The sequence below is a fragment of the Lichenostomus cassidix genome, chromosome 29 (assembly GCF_008360975.1).
Source record: "Lichenostomus cassidix isolate B80296 chromosome 29, HeHo_3.0, whole genome shotgun sequence".
NCBI lineage: Eukaryota > Metazoa > Chordata > Aves > Passeriformes > Meliphagidae > Lichenostomus > Lichenostomus cassidix.
Genome location: NC_139509.1, coordinates 3,055,971 through 3,077,071, shown reverse-complemented (window position 1 = coordinate 3,077,071; position 21,101 = coordinate 3,055,971). Strand labels below are relative to the sequence as shown.

At 56.5% G+C, this 21,101-nt stretch overlaps 1 protein-coding gene across 6 annotated transcripts; it reads left to right on the top strand.

The window, feature by feature from the left end:
* Positions 1 to 1,196: 1,196 nt before the first annotated feature.
* POU6F1 (POU class 6 homeobox 1) lies at positions 1,197 to 20,830 on the top strand. Of its 6 annotated transcripts, none has more exons than XM_085041369.1 (13): positions 1,197 to 1,335; positions 3,438 to 3,895; positions 4,465 to 4,557; positions 9,692 to 9,799; positions 10,716 to 10,884; positions 11,425 to 11,519; positions 11,984 to 12,209; positions 13,856 to 14,055; positions 14,872 to 15,009; positions 15,289 to 15,534; positions 16,759 to 16,882; positions 17,503 to 17,674; positions 19,193 to 20,830. In XM_085041369.1, exons 3-13 carry the CDS (start codon positions 4,504 to 4,506, stop codon positions 19,536 to 19,538), a joined length of 1,878 nt encoding a protein of 625 aa, XP_084897495.1. In that variant the 5' UTR covers positions 1,197 to 1,335; positions 3,438 to 3,895; positions 4,465 to 4,503; the 3' UTR covers positions 19,539 to 20,830. The 6 variants fall into 6 exon arrangements, 5 of the variants coding, with proteins under 5 accessions (XP_084897495.1, XP_084897497.1, XP_084897498.1 ...); XM_085041371.1 differs by having other exon boundaries at positions 1,197 to 1,339; XM_085041372.1 differs by lacking the exon at positions 1,197 to 1,335 and having other exon boundaries at positions 1,356 to 3,895; positions 19,193 to 19,570; positions 19,684 to 20,830.
* The last annotated feature ends 271 nt before the right edge of the window (positions 20,831 to 21,101 follow it).

Here is a 21,101-nt window from a genome sequence, read left to right as displayed (position 1 = left end):
GCCAGGGAGACCCCTGGGGGAACCCCGGAATTGAGGGGGGCCAGGGAAAGGGGCAGAGGGGCTGGAGAGCCCCGGGGCAGAGGAAGGGGAGACTGTCCGGGGGGATCGGGGGGGCAGGAGGAATTGGGGTCGGGGGTGAGATTTGGGGTGCGGCAGAGGAGACACAGGGCAGGGGGTGAGGGCAGTTTTGGGGTCCTGCCGGCGGAGGGGAGAGAGACCCCAGCGGGGAGGCGAGGGGGCAGGCGGGATTTGGGGGCAAAGGCAGTTCGGGGGGGCAGAGAGAGGCGCTGGGTCTGAGAGGGGAAATTGGGGAGAACTGGGGGGGAAGGTGGGGGGCGCCGGAGTGGGAGTTGGGGGCAGGAGGGTGCCGGGGGGACCTCGGTGAAGTGGGGATCACCGGGGGCACCCGGAATTGGGGGGTCCCGGAGGGGGGGCTGGAGAGCTCCGGGGCAGGGAAAGGGGGTGACTGCCCGGGGGGAGCGGAGGATGGAGTTTGGGGTGCAGGGGAGGAAAACAGTGCCGAGGAGGACAGGACATTGTTGGGGTGCTGGGGCGCTGGGATCGCGGGGGAAAGTGGGGTGAACTGGGGGGCACCACGTGCTGGGGACACCGGAATGGGGTTGAGGGGTCCCTGGGGACACCCCGATATTGGGGGGTGAGGGAAGGGGCAAGAGGGGCTGGAGAGCCCCGGGGCAGGAGAGGTGGGCAGGGGGTGGTGGGACTGTCCGGGGGGCGATCGGGAGGCAGGAGGAACTGGGGGCGCGGGGGTGAGATTTGGGGTGCCGCAGAGGAGACACAGGGCGGGGGATGAGGGCAGTTTTGGGGTCCTGCCTGGGGGGCAAAGGCAGTTTGGGGGCGTTGGGGGGTGAAAGAGGCTTGGAGGGTTTGTGGGGTTGGGGGGGAATTGGGGACAAGGGGGGGGACAGGATGGGGGTGGTGAGGATTAGGGGTGAGCAGGGCAGGGGGGCACCTCGGAACTGGGGGGTCAGGGAAGGGGGAAGAGGGGCTGGAGAGCCCCGGGATGGGAAAAGGGGGGGCTGCCCGGGGGAGGGGGCAGGAGGGATTGGGCGATGAGATTTGGGGTGCAGGAGAGAAGCAGGGCAGAGGGGGGCAGAGCATTGTCGGGGTCCTGCTGGGACCCCCGGGGGGAGGCAGGGGGGTTTGAGGGGGAAAGGCAGGTCGGGGGGGTCCAAGGACATTTTGGGGTGCTCCAGCACAGCGTGGGGGGCTGTGAGGGTTTGGGGGTGCCGAAAACCCCTCAGAGGGCTCAGAGCCCCTCGTTTGGCAGTTTTGGGGTGAAGGGATCTTCCCTGGGTGCTGCAGAGCTCTGGCAGGGCAGGTTTGGGGGCACAGGAGGTCCCCACCTTTGGGGGGCAGGAAGGGGGTGTGGCTGGGTTGTTCCATGTCCCCTCATGTCCCCAACAGCTCCATCTGTGGCCATCTCGGGGTGACTCTTGTTCTTCACCCCCTGCACTCCACCTGAACCCCCCAAAGGGACAGGGGGGGCCCAGCATTGCCATCCCATCCCAATCCCATAAATCCCATCCAAATCACATCCCAATTCCATAAATCCCATAATTTCCGTCCCACCTCATCCCATCCCAATCCCATAAATCCTGTAAATCCCACCCCGTCCCAATCCCATCAATCCCAATCCCAGTCCCATAAATCCCATCCCATCCCTTCCCAATCCCATAGGGATTTATGGATTTATGGGATTACAAATCCCACCCCACCCCATGGGATGCAGGCTCAGGGGCCCTCGGGGACACTTCAGGACATGGGATCGATGCTCCAGGTTCTATTTTGGGGCCAAACTCTGCTCCTGGCCTTGGCTTGGATTGTAATCCCGGGAATAAAACTTCCCAGGAAGTCACTGCAAGCTGATCTGCTGCTCAGGGTTCACATTCCCGACAGGCAGCAGAGCCAGGGAGATCCCAACACTGCCAGAAGGGCTCGAGCTTGGCTTTGGGATCAGGATTTTGCCCCAAACCCCCCGTGGAAGTGAGAAGGAAATCAGGGGTTCAGGAATTCCCCCAAGGCCACGTGGCTCACTGGTTCCCACGTCTTCCAGTATGGGAAAATTGGAAAAATTTTGGCAAAAACCAGGGAAATTGTTCCTTTGTAATGGGGCAAAAAGGATTTTGGGAGCATTGGGTTAAACTGCCCAACTGGCAGGAAACCTTTGGCCAACTGGTTTGGGGTTTTCCCTGTTTTTCAGCAGTTTTTGGGGCCTCTCTGCAGGGTTTTTCCTCTCTGATGGAGTGAGAAAGGATTTATTTATTTATTATTATTATTATTATTCCCTGGATTTTGGGGGGTCAGGAATCCCACATCTCCCACAAACTCCCTGGCTGCCTCTTTTCCCTGGATTTGGAAGATTTTGGGGCAGTAAATGAGTTTTCCCAGATTTCCCGTTGGAATTTGGTTGCCCCAGCCCCAGTAAAGAGATTTCCAGGTGTGGATTTTGGATGGGTGGGGACTATTTTGGGGCAACATCTCATCCCCTGCCTCAGTTTCTCCATCTGTAAGCCCCATAAAACCTTAAAAGACATCAGATTTAGAGGGAAGGAAGGATTTTGGGTGGGAATTATTCCCTCCAGGAATGAATCCAGGGTAACAGCAGTGAGGAATTAGTGAGTCCAAAGCCTCCCTGCTCAGGTTTAATTCATCCTTGGGGTTTCTCACCTGGGCAAACTCAGTTTTCCACCCACTTCAGATCCATCTCTGCCTCATCAACTCTTAATTAGCATGGAAATTAAATCCACAGGGAGACTGGGAGCATCCTAAATATCCTTCTCATCCCTTTTTCCCTACTTCCTTTATTTTTTTAAATTTTTTATTATTATTTTATGCATTTCCTTGCCTTCCCTCCATCTGTTGCTCCGTGGTTGCTCCTCCCTGCCTGCCCTCGCCACCATCTGGATAAATTATTTGTCCCATTAAATGCCAAAAAATACCCCAAAAAGTGTGAAAAATGGGATCTGCCATGGGCAGAGGATCCTGCTCCCAAATCCAGAGCTCCATGCCTGCCTGCATCCAGCATGGAATTATAAATGTCTGATTAATTGTCTCGTTAATTAGTCTCTCCCCCCCCCACCCCCGGTTATTTGAGTCTCCTCCCACCAGCAGCAGGGAGAGAAATCAGGGATTTTGGGGATCTTGTGCTCTCCTCAGCCTTTTGCTGCTGGAATAAATCCAGTTTGGCTGCACGGCTTGGACTGGGGTGGATCACGGGAGGTTCTGTGCTCCTGGTGTCCCCAGAGCCCAAGGAAATCCCACACATCCATCAGCTTCCTGGTTCTCCTGACTGAGTTGCCTTTTCCCAAAACTCCTCCATCCTTTAGGAGCGGGAAGGGAGGATGGGGAATCCTGTGACTCCTCGTGTTTTTGGGGAGCTCAGCACGGGAACAGCTCTGGGTCTTGTGTCCCTCCAGGCCAAACCCAGGGACCCCAAAACTCGCAGGAGCCCAGGGAGCTGGAGCCCCAAAACCAGGAGAGACAGAACCCCGGAGAGCCAGAGCCCAGGAACCCCAAAACCTGGAGAGCCAGAGCCCAGACACCCTGAAACCTGGAGAGCCTGAACACGGAATTCCAGAGAGCTGGAGCCAGGACAGCAGAGAGCCAGAGCCCTGAAAATCCAGAGAGGTGGAGCCCTGAAACCTGGGAGCCCTAAAATCCAGAGAGTTGGAGCCCTCAAATCCCAAGAGCCCTGAAATCCAGAGAGCCAAGGCTTTGAATCCTAGGAGTCCTGAAATCAGAGAACCAGAGCCCTGAAATCCCAGGAGCCCTGAAATCCACAGACCCAAGCCCCACCAGCCCATCCCAGGGGTCAAGACCCACACCCAGCTCCGTGTCTGGCCAGGAGGGTCCCTCACCCCGGAGCAAGCAGTGGGTGAGTACCCAGGACCTCAGAATCCCATGGGATTCCCTTCCTTTCCCCCTTTTCCCTTCCCACTTTGGGCTCAGCTCCTCCAGTGAAGCCCCCCTGTCTGGCAGGTGTAGGGGAGGTGGGAAGGGGTGCTGATCCCACCTGGAGGAGGTAGGAGCAGAAGCTTTCCCACCTTTTCCAGCCACAGGTGTAGGAAAAAGCTGCCCCTGGGATTTGGGATGTCGCTCAGGGGAGCAGGAAGGGCTGCTTGGCTCCTCCTGAATTCCAGGTGGATCCCTGGGCCAGGTGTGTCCCACCTGGGGGTGAACCCAGCGGGATGCAGAGCCCTCCCTCCTGTCACCTGCTCAAGGAAGTGTCCCCAGCAATTTGGGGCCCCTAGGGGGTTGGCAGTGCAGCCAGGTGCCACCTGGAGGTTTGGGGTCTCACTTTAGGCACCAGAGAGGTGATTCCACCTGGCCCATCCGTGGCTTTTAGGGTTTCAAAGGGGCTGGGAGGGGGTGAGAATGATCCCAGACACCAAATCCCCCCAGAGACCCCCAGGTGGTGACAGCCCCTCCTTGTCCCCTTTGCAGCATGTGGCAGGTGTGACTCCCCACCTGTGCCAGCTCAGCATGGAGCCCTGCCCAGGGCAGCCCCAGGAGGCCCTGCTGACGGTCAACGAGCAGGTATGGCCACCCTGACCCCAAAACTGACCCCCCAAAACCGGCCCGGGGGGTGGGACCCCCCCTTGTGCCCTGGGGTGGGCTGGAACACCTGGAGGAAATCCCAGGGGCTCACCTGGGCCTGGGTGACACCTGTGAGGCTGGAGGGGACAGTGTGGGGCTGGAGGGGACAGTCTGGTGCTGCAGGTGAGGGGTCACCTGCTCTGGTTTGGGGTGCTGCAGGTTTTGGGGTGCTGCAGGTGAGGGGTTACCTGCTCAATGGGTTAATACAAGCTCAGGTGGAACACCCAGGTTTAATTAACCATTAATTAATACCCCCTGGGGGGAGTTTTACCCTCTCTGCTGTAACCTGGAGCTCACCCTTGCGGGGAGAGCCCAGAAATGAGTCTGGGGGCACTTTGGGGCCTCTGATGGTTCGTTGCCCTCATGGGAGCCAGAGCTGCCCCAGCAGGAGGGGAATGTCATTTGGGAGTGAGAATGTCCCCTGGGAATGGGAATGTCCCTCGAGAATGGGAATGTCATTTGGGAATAGGAATGTCCCTTGGGAATGGGAATAGCCCAACACCTCCGGGGTGGGTCTGGGGGAGTTTTTCAGTTGTGGCAGGCAGGACCTGCCCGATAAAAAGCCCTGTGGGGAGGATCAGCAGCCCCAGCCGGCAGGATAAGCAGCCCAGTCCTGGCAGGATAAAAATCCCAACCCCGGCAGGATAAGCTCTATCCCACCCCACAGGCGCTGCCCCTCACCGCCCTGCCCCTTATCTGCTCCAACCCCAGCACAGAGCTCTCCCCTCCTCCCTGCACTGGGCAGGGGGTGCAAACCATTAACCCTCAGCCTTCCAGGCTCTCCCTCCTCCCCGGGTCAAAACAGCCAAATCTTCCTCGCTGAGGCTGAATATAAATGCTGGGAGAGAAGGAGGAAAGAGACAGAGAGGGAAGAGGTGGGCAGGAAATGGCCCAGAGCTGCAGCAGTTAAAAACCCATTGTTAAAATGTTAAAAACCCATTCCCATTCCCACTGCCCAGTGAGGCCCAGAGACAGGAAACCCGAAAGTTTGGGATCCATCCACGGAACCTGGCTCTGCTGGGAAGGGTCTCTGCTGTGCTCAGGGATCTCCTGTCCCTCCTGCAGGGCTGGTGGCTTTACCTGGTGCCACAGTGGTTTCCCGAATCAATTGGTGTCTCCCAAGAATAAATGTGTTTTCTGGCACTGGGGACACTTAAATCTCCCATGAATTCCATCCCGTGGGGATTCATCCCTTTCCCTGGTGAGGTCAAACCAAGTTCCAAACCCTCCCAGGACACCTGGTGGGATAATTGGAACCCCAAAATTCCATCAGATCCATTCCTGTCACATGTGGACAGCTGGGAAGGCATTTTGCCACCCAGACATGGTCATACTGTTCTCGTGGAATATTTGGCTGGTGAGTGACTCAGGTCACCTCAGGGAGCTTCCTGTGCCTTTTCCCTGGAATTTCAGGCCCTGGGTGATGGGAATGCCACAGGACAGCCCCATAACCCAACACAGCTTGGACAAAAATTCCCAGGTTGGGATAATTCGACACATCCTAGATAAGAATTCCCAGGCTGGGAAAACCCAACATATCCTGGATAAAAATTCCCAGGTTGGGATAACCCAATACATCCTGGATAAGAGTTCTTGGATTGGGATAACACAACACATCCTGGATAAAAGTTCCCAGGTTGGGAAAACCCAGCAAATCCTGGATAACAGTTCCTAGCTCTGAGGTGTTTTAGGTTTCCAGGGCTCACCTGCTCCTGCTGCCAAAAACCTCGGGAGAAATCAAACTCGAGCATTATTTTTAGTCCTAGCAAACAGCATTGCTTTATTCACTCCCCAGACTCACCCCCCACACTTCCAAAACTTCTCACCGTTTCTACATTTTAGCAAACAAAGAAATTCACATCCATTGGCTATAAATGGTATAATTCTCATTAATTAGCATTCTATCCTCTATTGGTTATTGATTTCTCTCCTCTCATGCTGATTAGCCCCCATTTTCAGTCTCTTTATTATCTTTTTCCCAAATAGGGAGAGTTTGAGCACATTTGTGGGCTGCCTGTGTCTGTCCTTTATCTCTGGGTTCTGCAGAATGTCCTTGTGCTCTATAAATCCTGCATTCCTCACGTCCAACTCCAGCAAAAACACTTCCCTTTCCCAAGCTTTGTTTAGTGAAAATCACCAAGGTCGGTTTAGCAAATCTCAGAAATTTCAGTGATTTTCCCAAACTGGCCTCCCAAAATAGCAGCTCGTGACAAACCTTGCTAAGTGCTGCCTGCAGTGGAACATGGCACTGCCTGCGATTAATTAAAGCCATTAATTAGGAAAGTTAATTAAAACAATTAATTAGGAAAGTTATTAGGAAAGTGGTGTAATTTCCAGCGTGGAGGCACCATTTGTAAGTGGTTCAGGAAGGGCTGGGTGGGAGCTGGGGAGAGAATTCCTTGTGTTTTCTCAAGGTTATTTCGTTCCTCTGCTCCTATCTCTGAAAAATTCAGCCAAATCCTCACAAATCTAAAGCCTTCCAAGGCAGAACTGGGAAGGTTGATACAAATTCCTTGGTTTGGATGATTCCAAGATTTCATTAATCCTTGTACACCTCCCAGGCATGATTTGGTTCAATTCCCTGGTTTTCAACTAGTTGAGACAAATTTATACATAAGACAAATGTGCATTTAGCAATGGAGAAAAATAAAAACTTTTCCCACACCATTCTTTTTTTTTCCAGTGAAAAAGACAAAATCAACTTAGCAAAAACTCGAAGTGACAGCACATGAAATAGTCTGGTTTAGGTAATCCCAGTAATATTTAGGATATTGTTGCTCACAGTGAAAACGAATCAACAGTTAATAATAAATTAATACTAAATTAATAAATAATAATTAATAAAGTCTCCTGCAGGAATTGCAATTCCACCCCATGGGGTGGCTCAGGAATTGTCAGGGGGAAAATGACCCCAGGGGACAGTGACCACAGAGTGACCCTTGGTGGCAAGGGTCAGTGTCCTGCTCCCCATGGATCCTCCCCGGGGCTCAGCTGGGTTTTCTCCCAGAGAAAACCTCACAAAGAAACCCCAGCACACCTCACTGATCCCTGCCCACGCCCGAGGGATCCTGGAGTTCCCTGAAAGCTCAGGGGGTTTGGGGAGAGTTGGGTTTCCTCTGGGTTTAGGAGAAGAGTTTGATTTACTGTGAGTTTGGGGAAGAGTTGGGTTTCCTGTGGGTTTAGGGGAAGAGTTGGATTTGTATGAGGTTTGGGGAGAGTTGGATTTACTCTTAGTTTAGGGGAAGAGTTTGATTTGCTGTGGGTTTAGGGAATGTGAAGAGTTTCACTTTCCTGCTAAAATCTAAAAGTTTAATAAAGGGACATCAGGGGACAAAGCCAATAAAGCAGAGCAGCAGCGCTGGGTGCTGGGCACTGTCACTGATGGAGACACTCTGTACACCTTTCCTGTTACATCAGCCTAATACATATTCATAAGCTATTTTACATATTCAAACTTCCCCCCGAGCTGGTTTGCATGCTCCAGGAGCTGTTCAGCTCGGCCTCTGCTGCTGCTGTGGTTTGGTCAGAGCTGTTGTCACCCCAGCCCGAGCTCTGCTCACAGCTCTGCAGGTGACAGTTGCTGATGGTTGAGATGTCAGTGCAGGGATCTTCATCACACCAATTTACATGTGTTATATAAATTATATAAATGGTTATCCAACCAAGCAGGTGGTTCAGTTATTGTAAGTTAACCACAAACATTCTAACATAACCAGATCAGCTACTTCACCACTATGTCTGAGTCTAGTTAGTAACAGAAATAAAGGCATTCATTATTTATATTACAACTATATTACAGTTATATACAACTATATATATTTTGGTGAGAATTAAATTTTACACATAGCATCCATTTGAATATTTGTGAAAAGCCAATATTATAGTATGTATTTATCACAGGGAGAGTTGGATTTGATCTGGGTTTGGGAAGAGTTGGACCTACTGTGGGTTGAGGGGAAGAGTTTGATTTGCTCTGGGTTTAGGGGAGAGTTGGATCCCTTTGGGTAAGTGAGAGTGAAATGACACTGCATGATCTTTGTTTATATAAATATATAAATATATAAATAGATAAATAGATAAATAGATAAATATAGATAAATACATAAATACATAAATATATAGGTAATAGATATATATAGATAGACCTATAGATATATAAATATACATAGATATATATATTTCTAGGGTTTTGCTTAGAACTATTTGGTTGCAATGGAGAGCAGGTTTGGAGCTGTTTGGATTGTTCTCATCTACAGTAATATGGAAACAAAAACATAAAGACGGGAAGGGAAGGGAAGGGAAGGGAAGGGAAGGGAAGGGAAGGGAAGGGAAGGGAAGGGAAGGGAAGGGAAGGGAAAGGAAGGGAAGGGAAGGGAAGGGAAGGGAAGGGAAGGGAAGGGAAGGGAAGGGAAGGGAAGGGAAGGGAAGGGAAGGGAAGGGAAGGGAAGGGAAGGGAAGGGAAGGGAAGGGAAGGGAAGGGAAGGGAAGCCTTGATTGTTGCAACTTTGATGTGCCTTGGTCAAAGGAGAAACACAAAGTCCATCAAAGGGGCTCAATGCACCTTTAGGTTCAGGTGAACACCCAGGGACATCTCTGGGGGGAATTCTACCCTCTCTGATGTAACACCTCAGAGGATAAGGCCCAGAAATGAGTCTGGGGGCACTTCGGGGGCTCTGATGGTTCATTGCCCTGCTGGGACCCTGTGCTACCTCTGAGGGCTGAGCCAGAGCTGCCCCAGCAGGAGGGGAATGGGAATGGGAATGGGAATGGGAATGGGAATAGGAATGGGAATGGGAATGGGAATGGGAGTGGGAGTGGGAGTGGGAGTGGGAGTGGGAATGGGAATGGAAATGTCCTTTGGGAATGGAAATAGCTCTCAGGAATAGGAATGTCGTTTGGGAATGGGAATAGCCCAACACCTCCGGGGTGGGTCTGGGGGAGTTTCTCAGTTGTGAAGGGCAGGACCTGCCCGATAAAAAGCCCTGTCGGGTGGATAAGCAGCCCCAGCGGCAGGATCAGCCTCTCCCGCCCCCACAGCGCTGCTGCTCACGGCCTTGTCCCTTATCTGCTCCAGCCGCAGCCCAGAGCTGTCCCCTCGTCCCTCGGCAGGGACAGAGCAGCAATGGCAGCAGGGTTTGGGGCTTTCACCATGAGCGTCCCTGTCCCTGTCGGGGTCCTGCAGGTACAGGGGACTTCTGCTTGGGGTACCAGCTGTGGGCTGCTGGACGTTTGTGGAGTTGTGTAGGTTTTGGGGTGCTCTAGGTTTGGGGGTGCAGCCTCTGTTTGGGGTGCTGTAAGTTTGGAGTGCTGTAGGGTTTGGGGCACAGGCTCTGTTTGGGGGTGCTGTAGGGTTTTGGGGTGCTGTAGGTTTGGGGGTGCTAGTTCTCCTTAAGGGGTGCAGCACGTGTGGGGTTCCAGGATTCGGGGTGCTGTAGATTTGGGGTGTGGGCTCCGTTTGGGGGTGTTGCAGGTAAGGGCATGCTTGAGCTGTGGGGTGCTGTGGATTTGGGAGTGTTGTAGGTTGGGGGGTACAGGCTCTGTTTGGGAGTGCTGTAGGTTTAGGGTGCTGTAGGCTCAGGGTGTAGGTTTGGGGTGCTGCATGTTTGAGGGTACAGGCTCTGTTTGGGGGTGCTGTAGGTTTGTGATGCTGTAGGTTTGGGGTCCTGTAGGGTTTGGGAGCACAGGCTCCGTTTTGGGGTGCTGCAGGTTTTGGGGTGCTATAGGTTTGGGGTGCTGCAGGTTTGGGGTGCTGCAGGTTTGGGGTGCTGCAGGTTTGGGTGCTGCAGGTTTGGGGTGCTGTAGGTTTGGGGTGCTGCAGGTTTGGGTGCTGCAGGTTTTGGGGTGCTGCAGGTTTGGGGTGCTGCAGGTTTCGGGGTGCTGCAGCCGCTGGCAGTTTCACTGCCCCAGGTCTCACCCCCTGGAGTTAGGGTGCTGAACACTGAACTGTTGGGGGACACAACCCCCCCACCCGCCGCTCCCCACTGCAGGGTCCAGGTGGGCTCTGCACCCCAAAACACACCCCGTGGGGCGGGGGGAACCCCTGGGGGACACGGCCGGGGGGTGACACCCCTGGAGCTGATTTTGGGGTCCCTTTGCAGGTCATTGTCATGTCCAGCCACGAGACCATCCGGGTGCTGGAGGTGGGGGTGGATGGGGACCCCAAAACGGCCGGGGAGGGAGCGGGGGGGTCCCCGGGACAGGGGGGCCCCCCAGGTGTGGAGGATGCTCCTTCCTGCACCCCAAACTCGTCCGGCGGGGAGGCGGCAGGTGAGAGACCTTCCTGTTCCCTGGGGAGTCCTTCCCTGGGATATCCCAGCTCTGTCCTTCCCGGGGTCATTCCCTGGGTTGTCCCCAGTCTGTCCTTCCCGGGGTCATTCCCTGGATTGTCCCCAGTCTGTCCATCCCGGGGTCATTCGCAGCTCCATCCCTGGCAGCAGAGGGAGTGACAGTCTGGCTTGTGTCACCTGGGCTGCTCCAGTGTCCTGCTGCAGCTCCAGCCCCACTCCCCCTCCTTTTAGGGGAGATTTCACTTTATCCCTCACTGGGTTATTCCCCAAATCCCCTCGCAGGTACATCCCAAATCCACCTGCTCCTCTCACCTGTCCCATCCTCCATCCTGCTGGGGGAAGGAGGCTCACCTGGAGAAAGGAGGGATTGTCACCTCACTGGTCCCCTCCCTGTCACTGCCCCTCCTGTGTCCCCTCCCTGTCACTGTCCCCACCTGAGGGCACCTGTGGGAAGGTGGTCACTCCCTGGATGCAGAATTTGGGTTCCCAACCCCCCCTCACCCCGCCCTTTGTCCCCCAGGTAAAGCCAAAGCAGCGTCGCCCACCCCTGTCCCCTCGAGCCACGCCCCGAGCCAGTCCGCCGTGACCCACCTGGCCGTGCAGGCCACCCCACAGGTAACTGTCCCCCGCGGCTGGGGGGGCGAGGGGGGACCCCGGGGAGGTGTCCAGAGAGGGGGTGGCCAGGTAAGGGGGGGGCTGCCCTTTTGTCCCCCACACTGAGGGTCTCCACAGACCTTGGGGGGAGGGAGGTGCCCCTGGTGTCCCTGTGGAGAAGGGGCTCCGTGCAAGGTGGGGGGGATGTCCTCTCTGCCCCCATCCCCCCCCCAGCGGGGTCACCAGATAACGGGGGACCCCTTTACACCCCCAGTGCCCCCCACTCACCAGAGCTCCCCACAAAGAGGGGTTCCCAGCTAAGGGGGCTCCCCTTTGCCATCCCCCCGGGTCCCCACATCCCCCATGTCCCCCTTTGTCCCCCCGAGGGGTGTCCCAGGCCGGGGGGCGGGGCCGGTGGGTGTTCCCCTGATGCTGAGCAGGGCGTTGATTTGTGTTTCTCTTTCAAATCTCATTTATCTCCGCAGGTGTTGGCTCAGGAAAGCTTAGCCACAGGTGTGACAGGAGTAATGGTTCCGGCAGGGACAGTTACTCAACCTCTTCTTATCCCCATCAGTATTGCAGGTCAGGTGACAGGCCAGCAGGCGCTGGCCCTGGTGACAATTCCCACAGCAACGCTCGCCGCGCTCCCGGGACTGACGGCTGCGGCGCCTGCGGGGGCGATTTTCAAACCGCCCGTAGCCAATCTGACAGGTAACCGCAGGTAACTCAGCACCTGCCCGGCCCCGCCCGGCACCGGCAACGGGCTGAGACTTTGAGAGGAAAAGGTGCAGATTTGGGGCTCCAGGTGTGGCTTCAGGGAGGATCGGAATTTGCCTTGAATTTGGAAGATTTCAGGGTAAAAGGTGCAGATTTGGTCTAGGTGTGCTTTTGGGAGAATCAGAATTGGGCTTGAATTTAGGGTATTTCAGGATAAAAGGTGAAGATTTGGGGGTCCAGGTGTGGCTTCAGGAAGGATTGGAATTGGGCTTGGATTTGGGAGATTTCAGGGTAAAAGGTGTAGGTTTGGGCTCCAGGTGTGACTTCAGGGAGGGTCTGAGTTGGGTTTGAATTTGGGAGATTTGAGTATAAAAGGTGTAGATTTGAAGCTCCAGGAAGGATCAGATTTGGGCTTGGATTTGGGGGATTTTAGGATAAAAGGTGTAAATTTGGGGCTCCAGGTGTAGCACATGCTTGCAACAGGTGAGATCCAGGTAGATTTGGGGCTCCAGGTGGGGCTTCAGGAAGAATCAGAATTTGCCTTGAATTTGGGGGATTTCAGGGTAAAAAGTGCAGATTTGAGGCTCCAGGAGGACCAGAATTTGCCTTGAATTTGGGGGATTTCAGCATAAAAGTTGCATATTTGGGGCTCCAGGTGTGGCACCTGCTGTAAATTTGGGATCCAGGTGTGGCTCCAGGAAGGATCAGAATCAGGCTTGGATTTGGGGAATTTCAGGGTAAAAAGTGCAGATTTGGGGCTCCAGGTGTAGCACATGCTTGCAACAGGTGAGGTCCAGGTAGATTTGAGTTTCCAGGTAGATTTGAGTTTCCAGGTGTGGCTTCAGGAAGGATTGGAATTGGGCTTGAATTTGGGGGATTTCAGTGTGAAAGTTGCAGATTTGGGGTTCCCAGAAAGGGTCTGAAACGGGCTTGAATTTGGGAGATTTGAGTACTGAAGGTGTAGATTTGAGCGTCCAGGTGTGTCACCTAGTATAGATTTGGGATTCCAGATGTGGCACCTGCTGCAGGAGGGTTCTGAAATGGGCTTGAATTTGGGAGATTTGAGACTAAAAGGTGCAGATTTGGAGTTCCAGATGTGGTACCTGGCTGAGACAGGTGACCTTGGGGCTCCCTTTGCTTTCTCCCTGATTCATCCTCCCCCAGCTCAGCCCCAGCCCAGGTTGTCCTCACCTGCAGGGCTCTGAATTGGGCTGGAATTTAGGGGAATTGGAGTATGAAAGGCGTAGATTTGGGGCTCCAGATATGACACCTGATACAGATTTGGGGCTCCAGGTGTGGTGCAGGTTTGGGGCTCCAGGTGTGGCACCTGATGCAGATTTGGGGCTCCAGGTGTGACATCTGGTGCAGATTTGGGGCTCCAGGTGTGACACCTGCAGGAGGGACAGTGGGGCTCGACCCCAACATCTGGAGGCTCTTAGGACACCTGTCCCAGGTGTGCCCGGGGGGATTTTGGCTCTCCCAGCTGTGCCCCACTCAGGGCTGCAGCACACCTGGTGTAGGTGAGACCTGGAGGGAGGCGGGAGGGACAGGCGGGGCGGGGGAGGTGACAGGCGGGGCGGGGGAGGTGACAGGCGCTCTGTCCCCGGTGCCACCCGCTGACGGTGTCTCTCTCTCCGCAGCCGCCGCCGTGCTCAGCCCGGCCATCCCCGCCATCCCGGCCGTGCCAGCGCCTCGCCCTCCCCCGCCGCCCCCCGGGCAGCCCCCGCTGCTGCCGCAGCCCCCCCCGGCGCCCACCCCCCCGAAGGACCCCCCGATGGCCGTGCAGCCCCCGATGGCCGTGCAGCCCCAGATCGCCGGCCTGGCCTTTAACCCCGGCATTGTAAGGACAAATCCCGCCCTGTCCTGCGGTACGGCGGCCACGGGAGCCCCGGGAATGCCAGGGCCACATCCCTGCCTCAGTTTACCTGGACAAGATCCCTGCCTCAGTTTCCCCAGGGACACATCCCTGCCTCAGTTTCCCCAGGGACACATCCCTACCTCAGTTTCCTGGGACAAGATCCCACTCTGTTTTTCAGTGTAAAATCCTAGCCTCAGTTTCCCCAGGCAAAATTGCAGTTCCAATTTCCCCAGGCAGAATCCCAGTTCAGTTTTCTTGGGCACAATTTCAGCCTCACTTGCCCCAGACAAAATCCCTGCCTCAGTTTCCCCATCCAGCATCCCGGTCTCAGTTTTCCTGGGCAAAATCCCAGTTCCAGTTTCCCCGAGGACAAGATCCCAGCCACAGTTTCCCCAGGCAGGATTCCTACCTTAGTTTCCACATGAGGTTCTCACCTCAGTGTCCCTGGAGAGGATCCCTGCCTCAGTTTCCCTGTGCAAGATCCCAGCCTGTTTTTCCATGTGAGATCCCGGCCTCAGTTTCCCCAGGGAGAGTCCCAATTTCAGTTTTCTTGGGCACAATCTCAGCCTCAGTTTCCCCAATCAGGGTCCCTGCCTCAGTTTCCCCGTGCAGGATTCCAGCCTCAGTTTCCCCATCCCAACAAGCTGCAGTTCTGCTCCGGGCAGCTCCCAGGGGTTGGATTTATAGATTTAGGGATTTACAGATTTATGGATTTAGGGTCCCCCAGGTGGCCGCAGGGAGGGTGGGACAATCCGGGTGTCCCATTGCCCCAGCCCTGACCCCATTTCCACCCCGCAGATCACAGCAGCTCTGGGGACACAGCTGGGGACACAGCCGCAGCTCCTGGGGTCCCTCAGCGCCCCCCCCGTGATCGCCAACCCCCTGCCCAGCGTCCAGGGCATCCCGGGGCAGCTGCTGACCAACGCCCAGGGCCAGGTACGGCGGGTCACCTGTCACCTCGGGCGGTGTCACCTGGGGAGGGTCCTGGGTGTTCCCAGTGTCACCTGGGGAGGGTCCTGGGTGTTCCCGGTGTCACCTGGGGAGGGTCCTGGACACTCCTGGTGTCACCTGGGGAGCGTCCTGGGTGTTCCCAGTGTCACCTGGGGAGGGGTCCTGGACACTCCTGGTGTCACCTGGGGAGGTGTCCCAGGTGCTCCCAGTGTCCCCCCTGCAGGGTGGGTGTTTCCATGTCCCCCAGCACCGTGTCCCCCCCAGGTGATCGGGACCCTGCCGTGGGTGGTGACCCCACCCGGGGTGGCCGCAGCCACCCCCACACCGGCCCCGCCCAGCCTGCAGGTGACCCCGGTGACACCGCAGCTGCTGCTCAACGCGCAGGGCCAGGTCATCGCCACGCTGACCACAGGGGCCACGCTGGCCACAGGGGCCACGCTGGCCACAGCACCCCCCACGCCAGCCCCCAGCAAGAAGAACGGGCCAGCTGAGCCCCCCGTCAAGAGCGAGGTGAGCCCACTGCCCCTGAGACCCCCGAGTCACCCTGAGAGCCCTGAGTTACCCTGAGTCTCCCCAAGTCACCCCCTGTCACCCTGAGCCTCCCTGAGTCACCCTGAGCCCCCCAAGTCACCTTGAGCCCCCCTGAGCCCCCCTGAGTCCCCCATAGTCCCCCAAACACCCCCACCCAGGGGGCCATGGCAGCGTGGCCGAAGGGTGGCAGTGTTCCCAGAGGGCCTTTGGGACCCTCCTGCACCTTTGGGATTTTGTGTGGCTTTGAGAAGTGTCCCCATGGCCTTGGGGGGACACAAACCCCTTTGGGATGTGGCCAGGTGGCTTTATGAGGACCACAGACTTCTTTGGGACACAGCTACCTGGCCTTGGGACCCAGCTGTGTGGCTTTGGGGACCTTTGAGCTGTGGCCACGGTGCTTTGGGGCACAGACAGGTGGATTTAGGATCTCAGGAGCACCTCTGGGGCTTTCCTGTGTGCTTTTGGGGACCCAGGAGCCCCTTTGAAGCCACCCCATGTGGCTTTGGGTCCCCAGCAGCACCCCCAGGCCGTGTCCCCTCCTGCCCCAGCGCTGTCCCACTGTCACCCTGTCCCCTCCTGGTGCCACTGTTGCATTTTGGCTTTTCACTGGAAACAGCAGGAAAGGGAAAAGGGTATTTATTTGGGTATTTAATAGGATTCTAGGTGTACAACTTTTCAAAGCTGAGGTGTATACTTTGTATAACACATATATAATTCCATGGAGTTTGTAAATTAGTATATTTACTTAAAATTCCCTAATAAGAAGTTTAATAAATGAAGTAATTGCCTTTTTATTTTAATTACTTCCTTTTAAATGAGACTGCAGTCCAGTTTATGAAATAATTTCCAGAGAAAAGGCTTCATCCGAGGTTGAAGTCTTTCGTTTTGAAAAAGTATTATGGGTGGAAAAACTCTTGGCTTTTTGCTGCATTTGGTGTTTTTGCTTTGGAAAACTTTCAAATTAAGTTAAAAATCAGACTGCAGAAATTACAAGTGTGCGGGGCTAAGGCACAGAGGGTTTGTAAAGGTTACAAAAACAGGAAAGGAGTATAAAAATGTATGAAATGGTATATAAATTAAAAGAAAAGGGTATATAAAAGGTACAAAAATCATCAGCTGTCACCAGCAGCTGTCCCAGTGGGACATGCCCAGGTCCCCCTCAGCTGCCAGGTGACCCCCAGGTGACCCCCAGGTGCCCCCCAGGTACAGCCCATCCAGCCAGCCCCAGCCGGGGTGGTGACAAGCCCTGCACCCATGACCAAGGTGTCATCGTCACCTGTGCCCATCACCTGCTCTGAGACACCCACCGTGAGCCAGCTGGTGTCCAGTGAGTCACTGGGAGCACTGGGACAGGGAGAACGGGATTTGGGGTGCATGGGAATTGTGGGGTCTGGGCACTGCTGGGGAGAGGGGTGACAGGGAATGGGGTCCTGTGGGAGGAGGGGTGACAGGGAATGGGGTCCCCTGGTGATAATGGGGTCTGGGAACTGTTGGGGAGAGAGAGGTTGGAGTCTGGGATCCCCTGGGAAGAGAGATAGCAGGGATTGGGGTCCTGTGGGAAAAGGGATACTGGGGGTCTGGAGTCCCTGGGCACAGGAATAATGGGAACTGGGAAGAGGGAAAGCAGGGTCTGAGGTGTTCTGGGATTCTGGGATTAACAGGAACAGGGAACCACTGGGAAAAGAGGGTCTGAGATCTTTTGGGATTAACAGGGTCAGGGAACCACTGGGATGAGGGAAAACTGGCTGTGGGCTCTGTGGGAAAAGGGATAATGAGCTGGGCTCCCCTGGGAAGAGGGATAAAGAGGTCTGGGATCACTGGGGTCACTGGGATCACTGGGGCTCTGGGATCACTGGGATCTCGGGCTCTGGGGTCACTGGGGTCACTGGGGTCACTGGGGTCACTGTGGTCACTGGGATCAAGGGTTCACAGCCCCCTGTCCCCCAGAGCCCCCAGCCCCGCCCAGCGCCGAGGAGGATGGGATCAACCTGGAGGAGATTCGGGAATTCGCCAAGAACTTCAAGCTGCGGCGACTGTCGCTGGGACTGACCCAGACCCAGGTGGGACAGGCGCTGACTGCCACCGAGGGGCCAGCCTACAGCCAGTCGGCCATCTGCAGGTAACGCCGCCTGGGGGACAGGGACAGGGACATCTGCAGGTAATGCCACCTGGGGGACAGGTGTGGGGGGGGGGTTGGGTTGTGGGGGGGGGGGTTGGGTTGTGGGGGGGGGGGTTGGGGTGTTGGGGGACAGGGACATCTGCGGGTAGTGTCACCTGGGGGACAGGTGTGGGGACAGGGACAGGCTATCTGCAGGTAAATGTCACCTGGGGAGACATCTGCAGGTAATGTCACCTGCGGGGACACGGTGGGTACAGGGACAGGGCCATCTACAGGTAAATCTCACCTGCAGGGACATCTACAGGTAAATGTCACCTGTGGGGCCATCTGCAGATAATGTGACCTGTGGGGACAGTATGGGGACAGGGATATGGCCATCTGCAGGTAATGTCACCTGTGGGGGCATCTGAAGGTAATGTCACCTGTGGGGACAAGGACAGAGACAGAGCTATCTACAGGTAAATGTCACCTGTGAGGCTGTCACCTGCAGGTAATGTCACCTGTGGGCACAGTATGGGGACAGGGACAGGGCAATCTACAGGTAAATGTCACCTGTGGGGCCACCTGCAGATAATGTGACCTGTGGGGACAGTATGGGGGCAGGGATATGGCCATCTGCTGGTAATGTCACCTGTGGGGACAAGGACACCTGCAGGTAATGTCACCTGTGGGGACAAGGACAGGGACAGGGCCATCTACAGGTAAATGTCACCTGTGAGGCTATCACCTGCAGGTAATGTCACCTGTGGGGACATCAGGTAACGTCACCTGTGGGACAGAGACAGGGCCATCTGCAGGTAATGTCACCTGTGGGCACAGTATGGGGACAGGGACAGGGCAATCTACAGGTAAATGCCACCTGTGGGGCCACCTGCAGGTGATGTGACCTGTGCAGACAGGACCACCTGCAGGTAAATACCTGTCACCTGCAGGGACAGGTACAGGGACAGGGCGACCTGAAGGTGAACTGTGGGGACAGGACAGGTCCAGGGCCACCTGCCAGGTACCGGGGGACAGGGACAGGAACAGGACAGGGCCATCTGCAGGTAAGGGGACAGAGCCAGGTCAGTGACACCCCTGCTGTCCCCCTGTCCCCCATTCCTGAGGGTCCCCCGTGTCCCCTCAGGACTGAGGAGCTGGACATGACCCCCAAGACGTCCCCCTGAGTGTCCCCTGTGTCCCTGTGGGTTCAAGAAACTGGACCTCCCCCGAGTGTCCCCTGAGTGCCCCCCATGTGTCACGTGTGTCCCCCCTGAATGTCCCCTGTCCCCTCTGAATGTCCCCATGTCCCCATAGGTTCAAGAAGCTGGACATGCCCTCTGAGTGTCCCCTGAGTGTCCCCCAAGTGTCACCTGTGTCACCCCTGAGTGTCCCCACAGATTCAAGAAGCTGGACATCCCTCCGAGTGTCCCGTGTCTTCCCCTGAGTGTCCCCTGAGTGTCCCCTGAGTGTCCCCATGTCCCTGCAGGTCCGAGAAGCTGGACATGTCCCTTGAGTGTCCCCCTGGTGTCCCCTTAGGTTCGAGAAGCTGGACATCACGCCCAAGAGCGCGCAGAAGCTGAAGCCGGTGCTGGAGAAGTGGCTGCGCGAGGCGGAGCAGCGGCAGCGCGAGGGGCAGCAGCACCTGCTGGAGTTCGTGGGCGGCGAGCCGGGCAAGAAGCGCAAGCGCCGCACCTCCTTCACCCCGCAGGCCCTGGAGGCGCTGAATGCTCACTTCGAGCGCAACGCGCTGCCCACGGGCGCCGAGATCACGCGCATCGCGCAGGAGCTGCGCTACGAGCGCGAGGTGGTGCGCGTGTGGTTCTGCAACCGCCGCCAGACGCTCAAGAACACCAGCAAGCTCAACGTCTTCCACGTGCCCTGAGCCGGGCAGCCCTCGGCGTCCAGCCGCCAGCACTTTGGCCACCGGTTTGTCCCTCTGCCACCGCGCCCTGCCCGTGCCACCTGTCGGCGTGTCCTGCGGGAGCACTGGGAGCCCCCCGTGTCCCTCACTGTCCTGCCAGCAGCACTTTGGCCACTGGTTTTGTCCCCTCTGCCACCACGCCCTGCCTGTGTCCAGGTCCTCACCTGTGTGCACCCCCAGTGACTCCCACGTGCCCTAAACTGGGAGCACTGGGAAGCCCCTGTGTCACCCTGGCCGTGTGCCGTCAGTGCTTTGGCCACTGGTTCTGTCCCTCTGCCACCTGGTTCTGTCCCTCTGCCACCTGGTTCCCTGCACCAGCACACCCACACCTGTGTCACCATGCCCATACCTGTGTCACCATGCCCCTACCTGTGTCCGACATTCAATGTCTTCCACACGCTCTGAACTGGGAGCACTGGGAACATCCCAGTTCCCAGTCCCAGTCCCTCCGGTCACCTGCCATCAGCACTTTGGCCATTGATTTTGTCCCTTTGGCCACCGATTTTGTCCCCCCACCCCTGTACCTTTACCTGTGTGCAGGGCCTCACCTGTGCCCACCCCCACTGCGCCCTTCAGCGTCTTCCAGGTGCCCTGAACTGGGAGCACTGGGAATCCCCTCTGTGTCCCACCAGCCACAGCCCCTGACCTCCAGCCATCAGCACTTTGGCCACTGGTTTTGTCCCTTTGGCCACAGATTTTGTCCCTCTGCCCCCGTGCCTGTGCCCACCTGTGCCTGTGTGTGTCTCCCGTTCCCTGCTTGTCACACATGTCACACTGTTCATGTCACACCTGTGACACACGTGGTGACAGAACCCCCCACCTGTCCTGCCCCCGAGTGTCACACACCCACCCAAAATCGGTGATTTCCATTTCTCTGGGTTTTGCCCATTTTCCTGTGTTCCTGAGGCAGTGTCACAGCTCACCGGGGTGACCCCCAATTTACGTCACCCCCACGCTGATTTTGGGGGTCCCCCACCTCTCGAGGGGCTTCTGGGGGTGATCCCCCACCTTGGGGACGTCCCGTTGGGTGGGATTTTGGGGACATCACTGGACTCCCCAGGTTTGGGGGGCCTGAACCCCCAAAACAGAGGCAGCTTCCCCACCTCCCTGAGCCTGGGGGTCTCCAGCCCCGCCGGGGAGCGATGGCAGGGGAGGTTCGGGGGGCACGGGGGACACCGGGGCACCCACCGGGGCCACGGCAGACTGATGCACTTGATGTAGTGGTGTGAAATAAACAGTATTTTTCTTTTTTCTTTTCCTTTCCCCTTTTTCAAGGTTTTGGGAGGGGAGGGGGCGGAGAACCAGGGGCGGGGGGTTTTTCCTTCCCATCTGCCCCCCCGGTCTGAGGCCGGCGCGGCTCAGCGCACGCCTAGGGCAGCAGCGGGATTCGAACCCGCGGAGCTCCGGAAGGCGCCGAAAGGAGCAGAGCGCCGCACGCCGCCGCTGCCACGCCTCCCAGCCAATCCCCGCGCGGCCAGCCCGGCGCGCTGCTTTCTATTGGTTAATAAGGCTGCTTGTCAACGG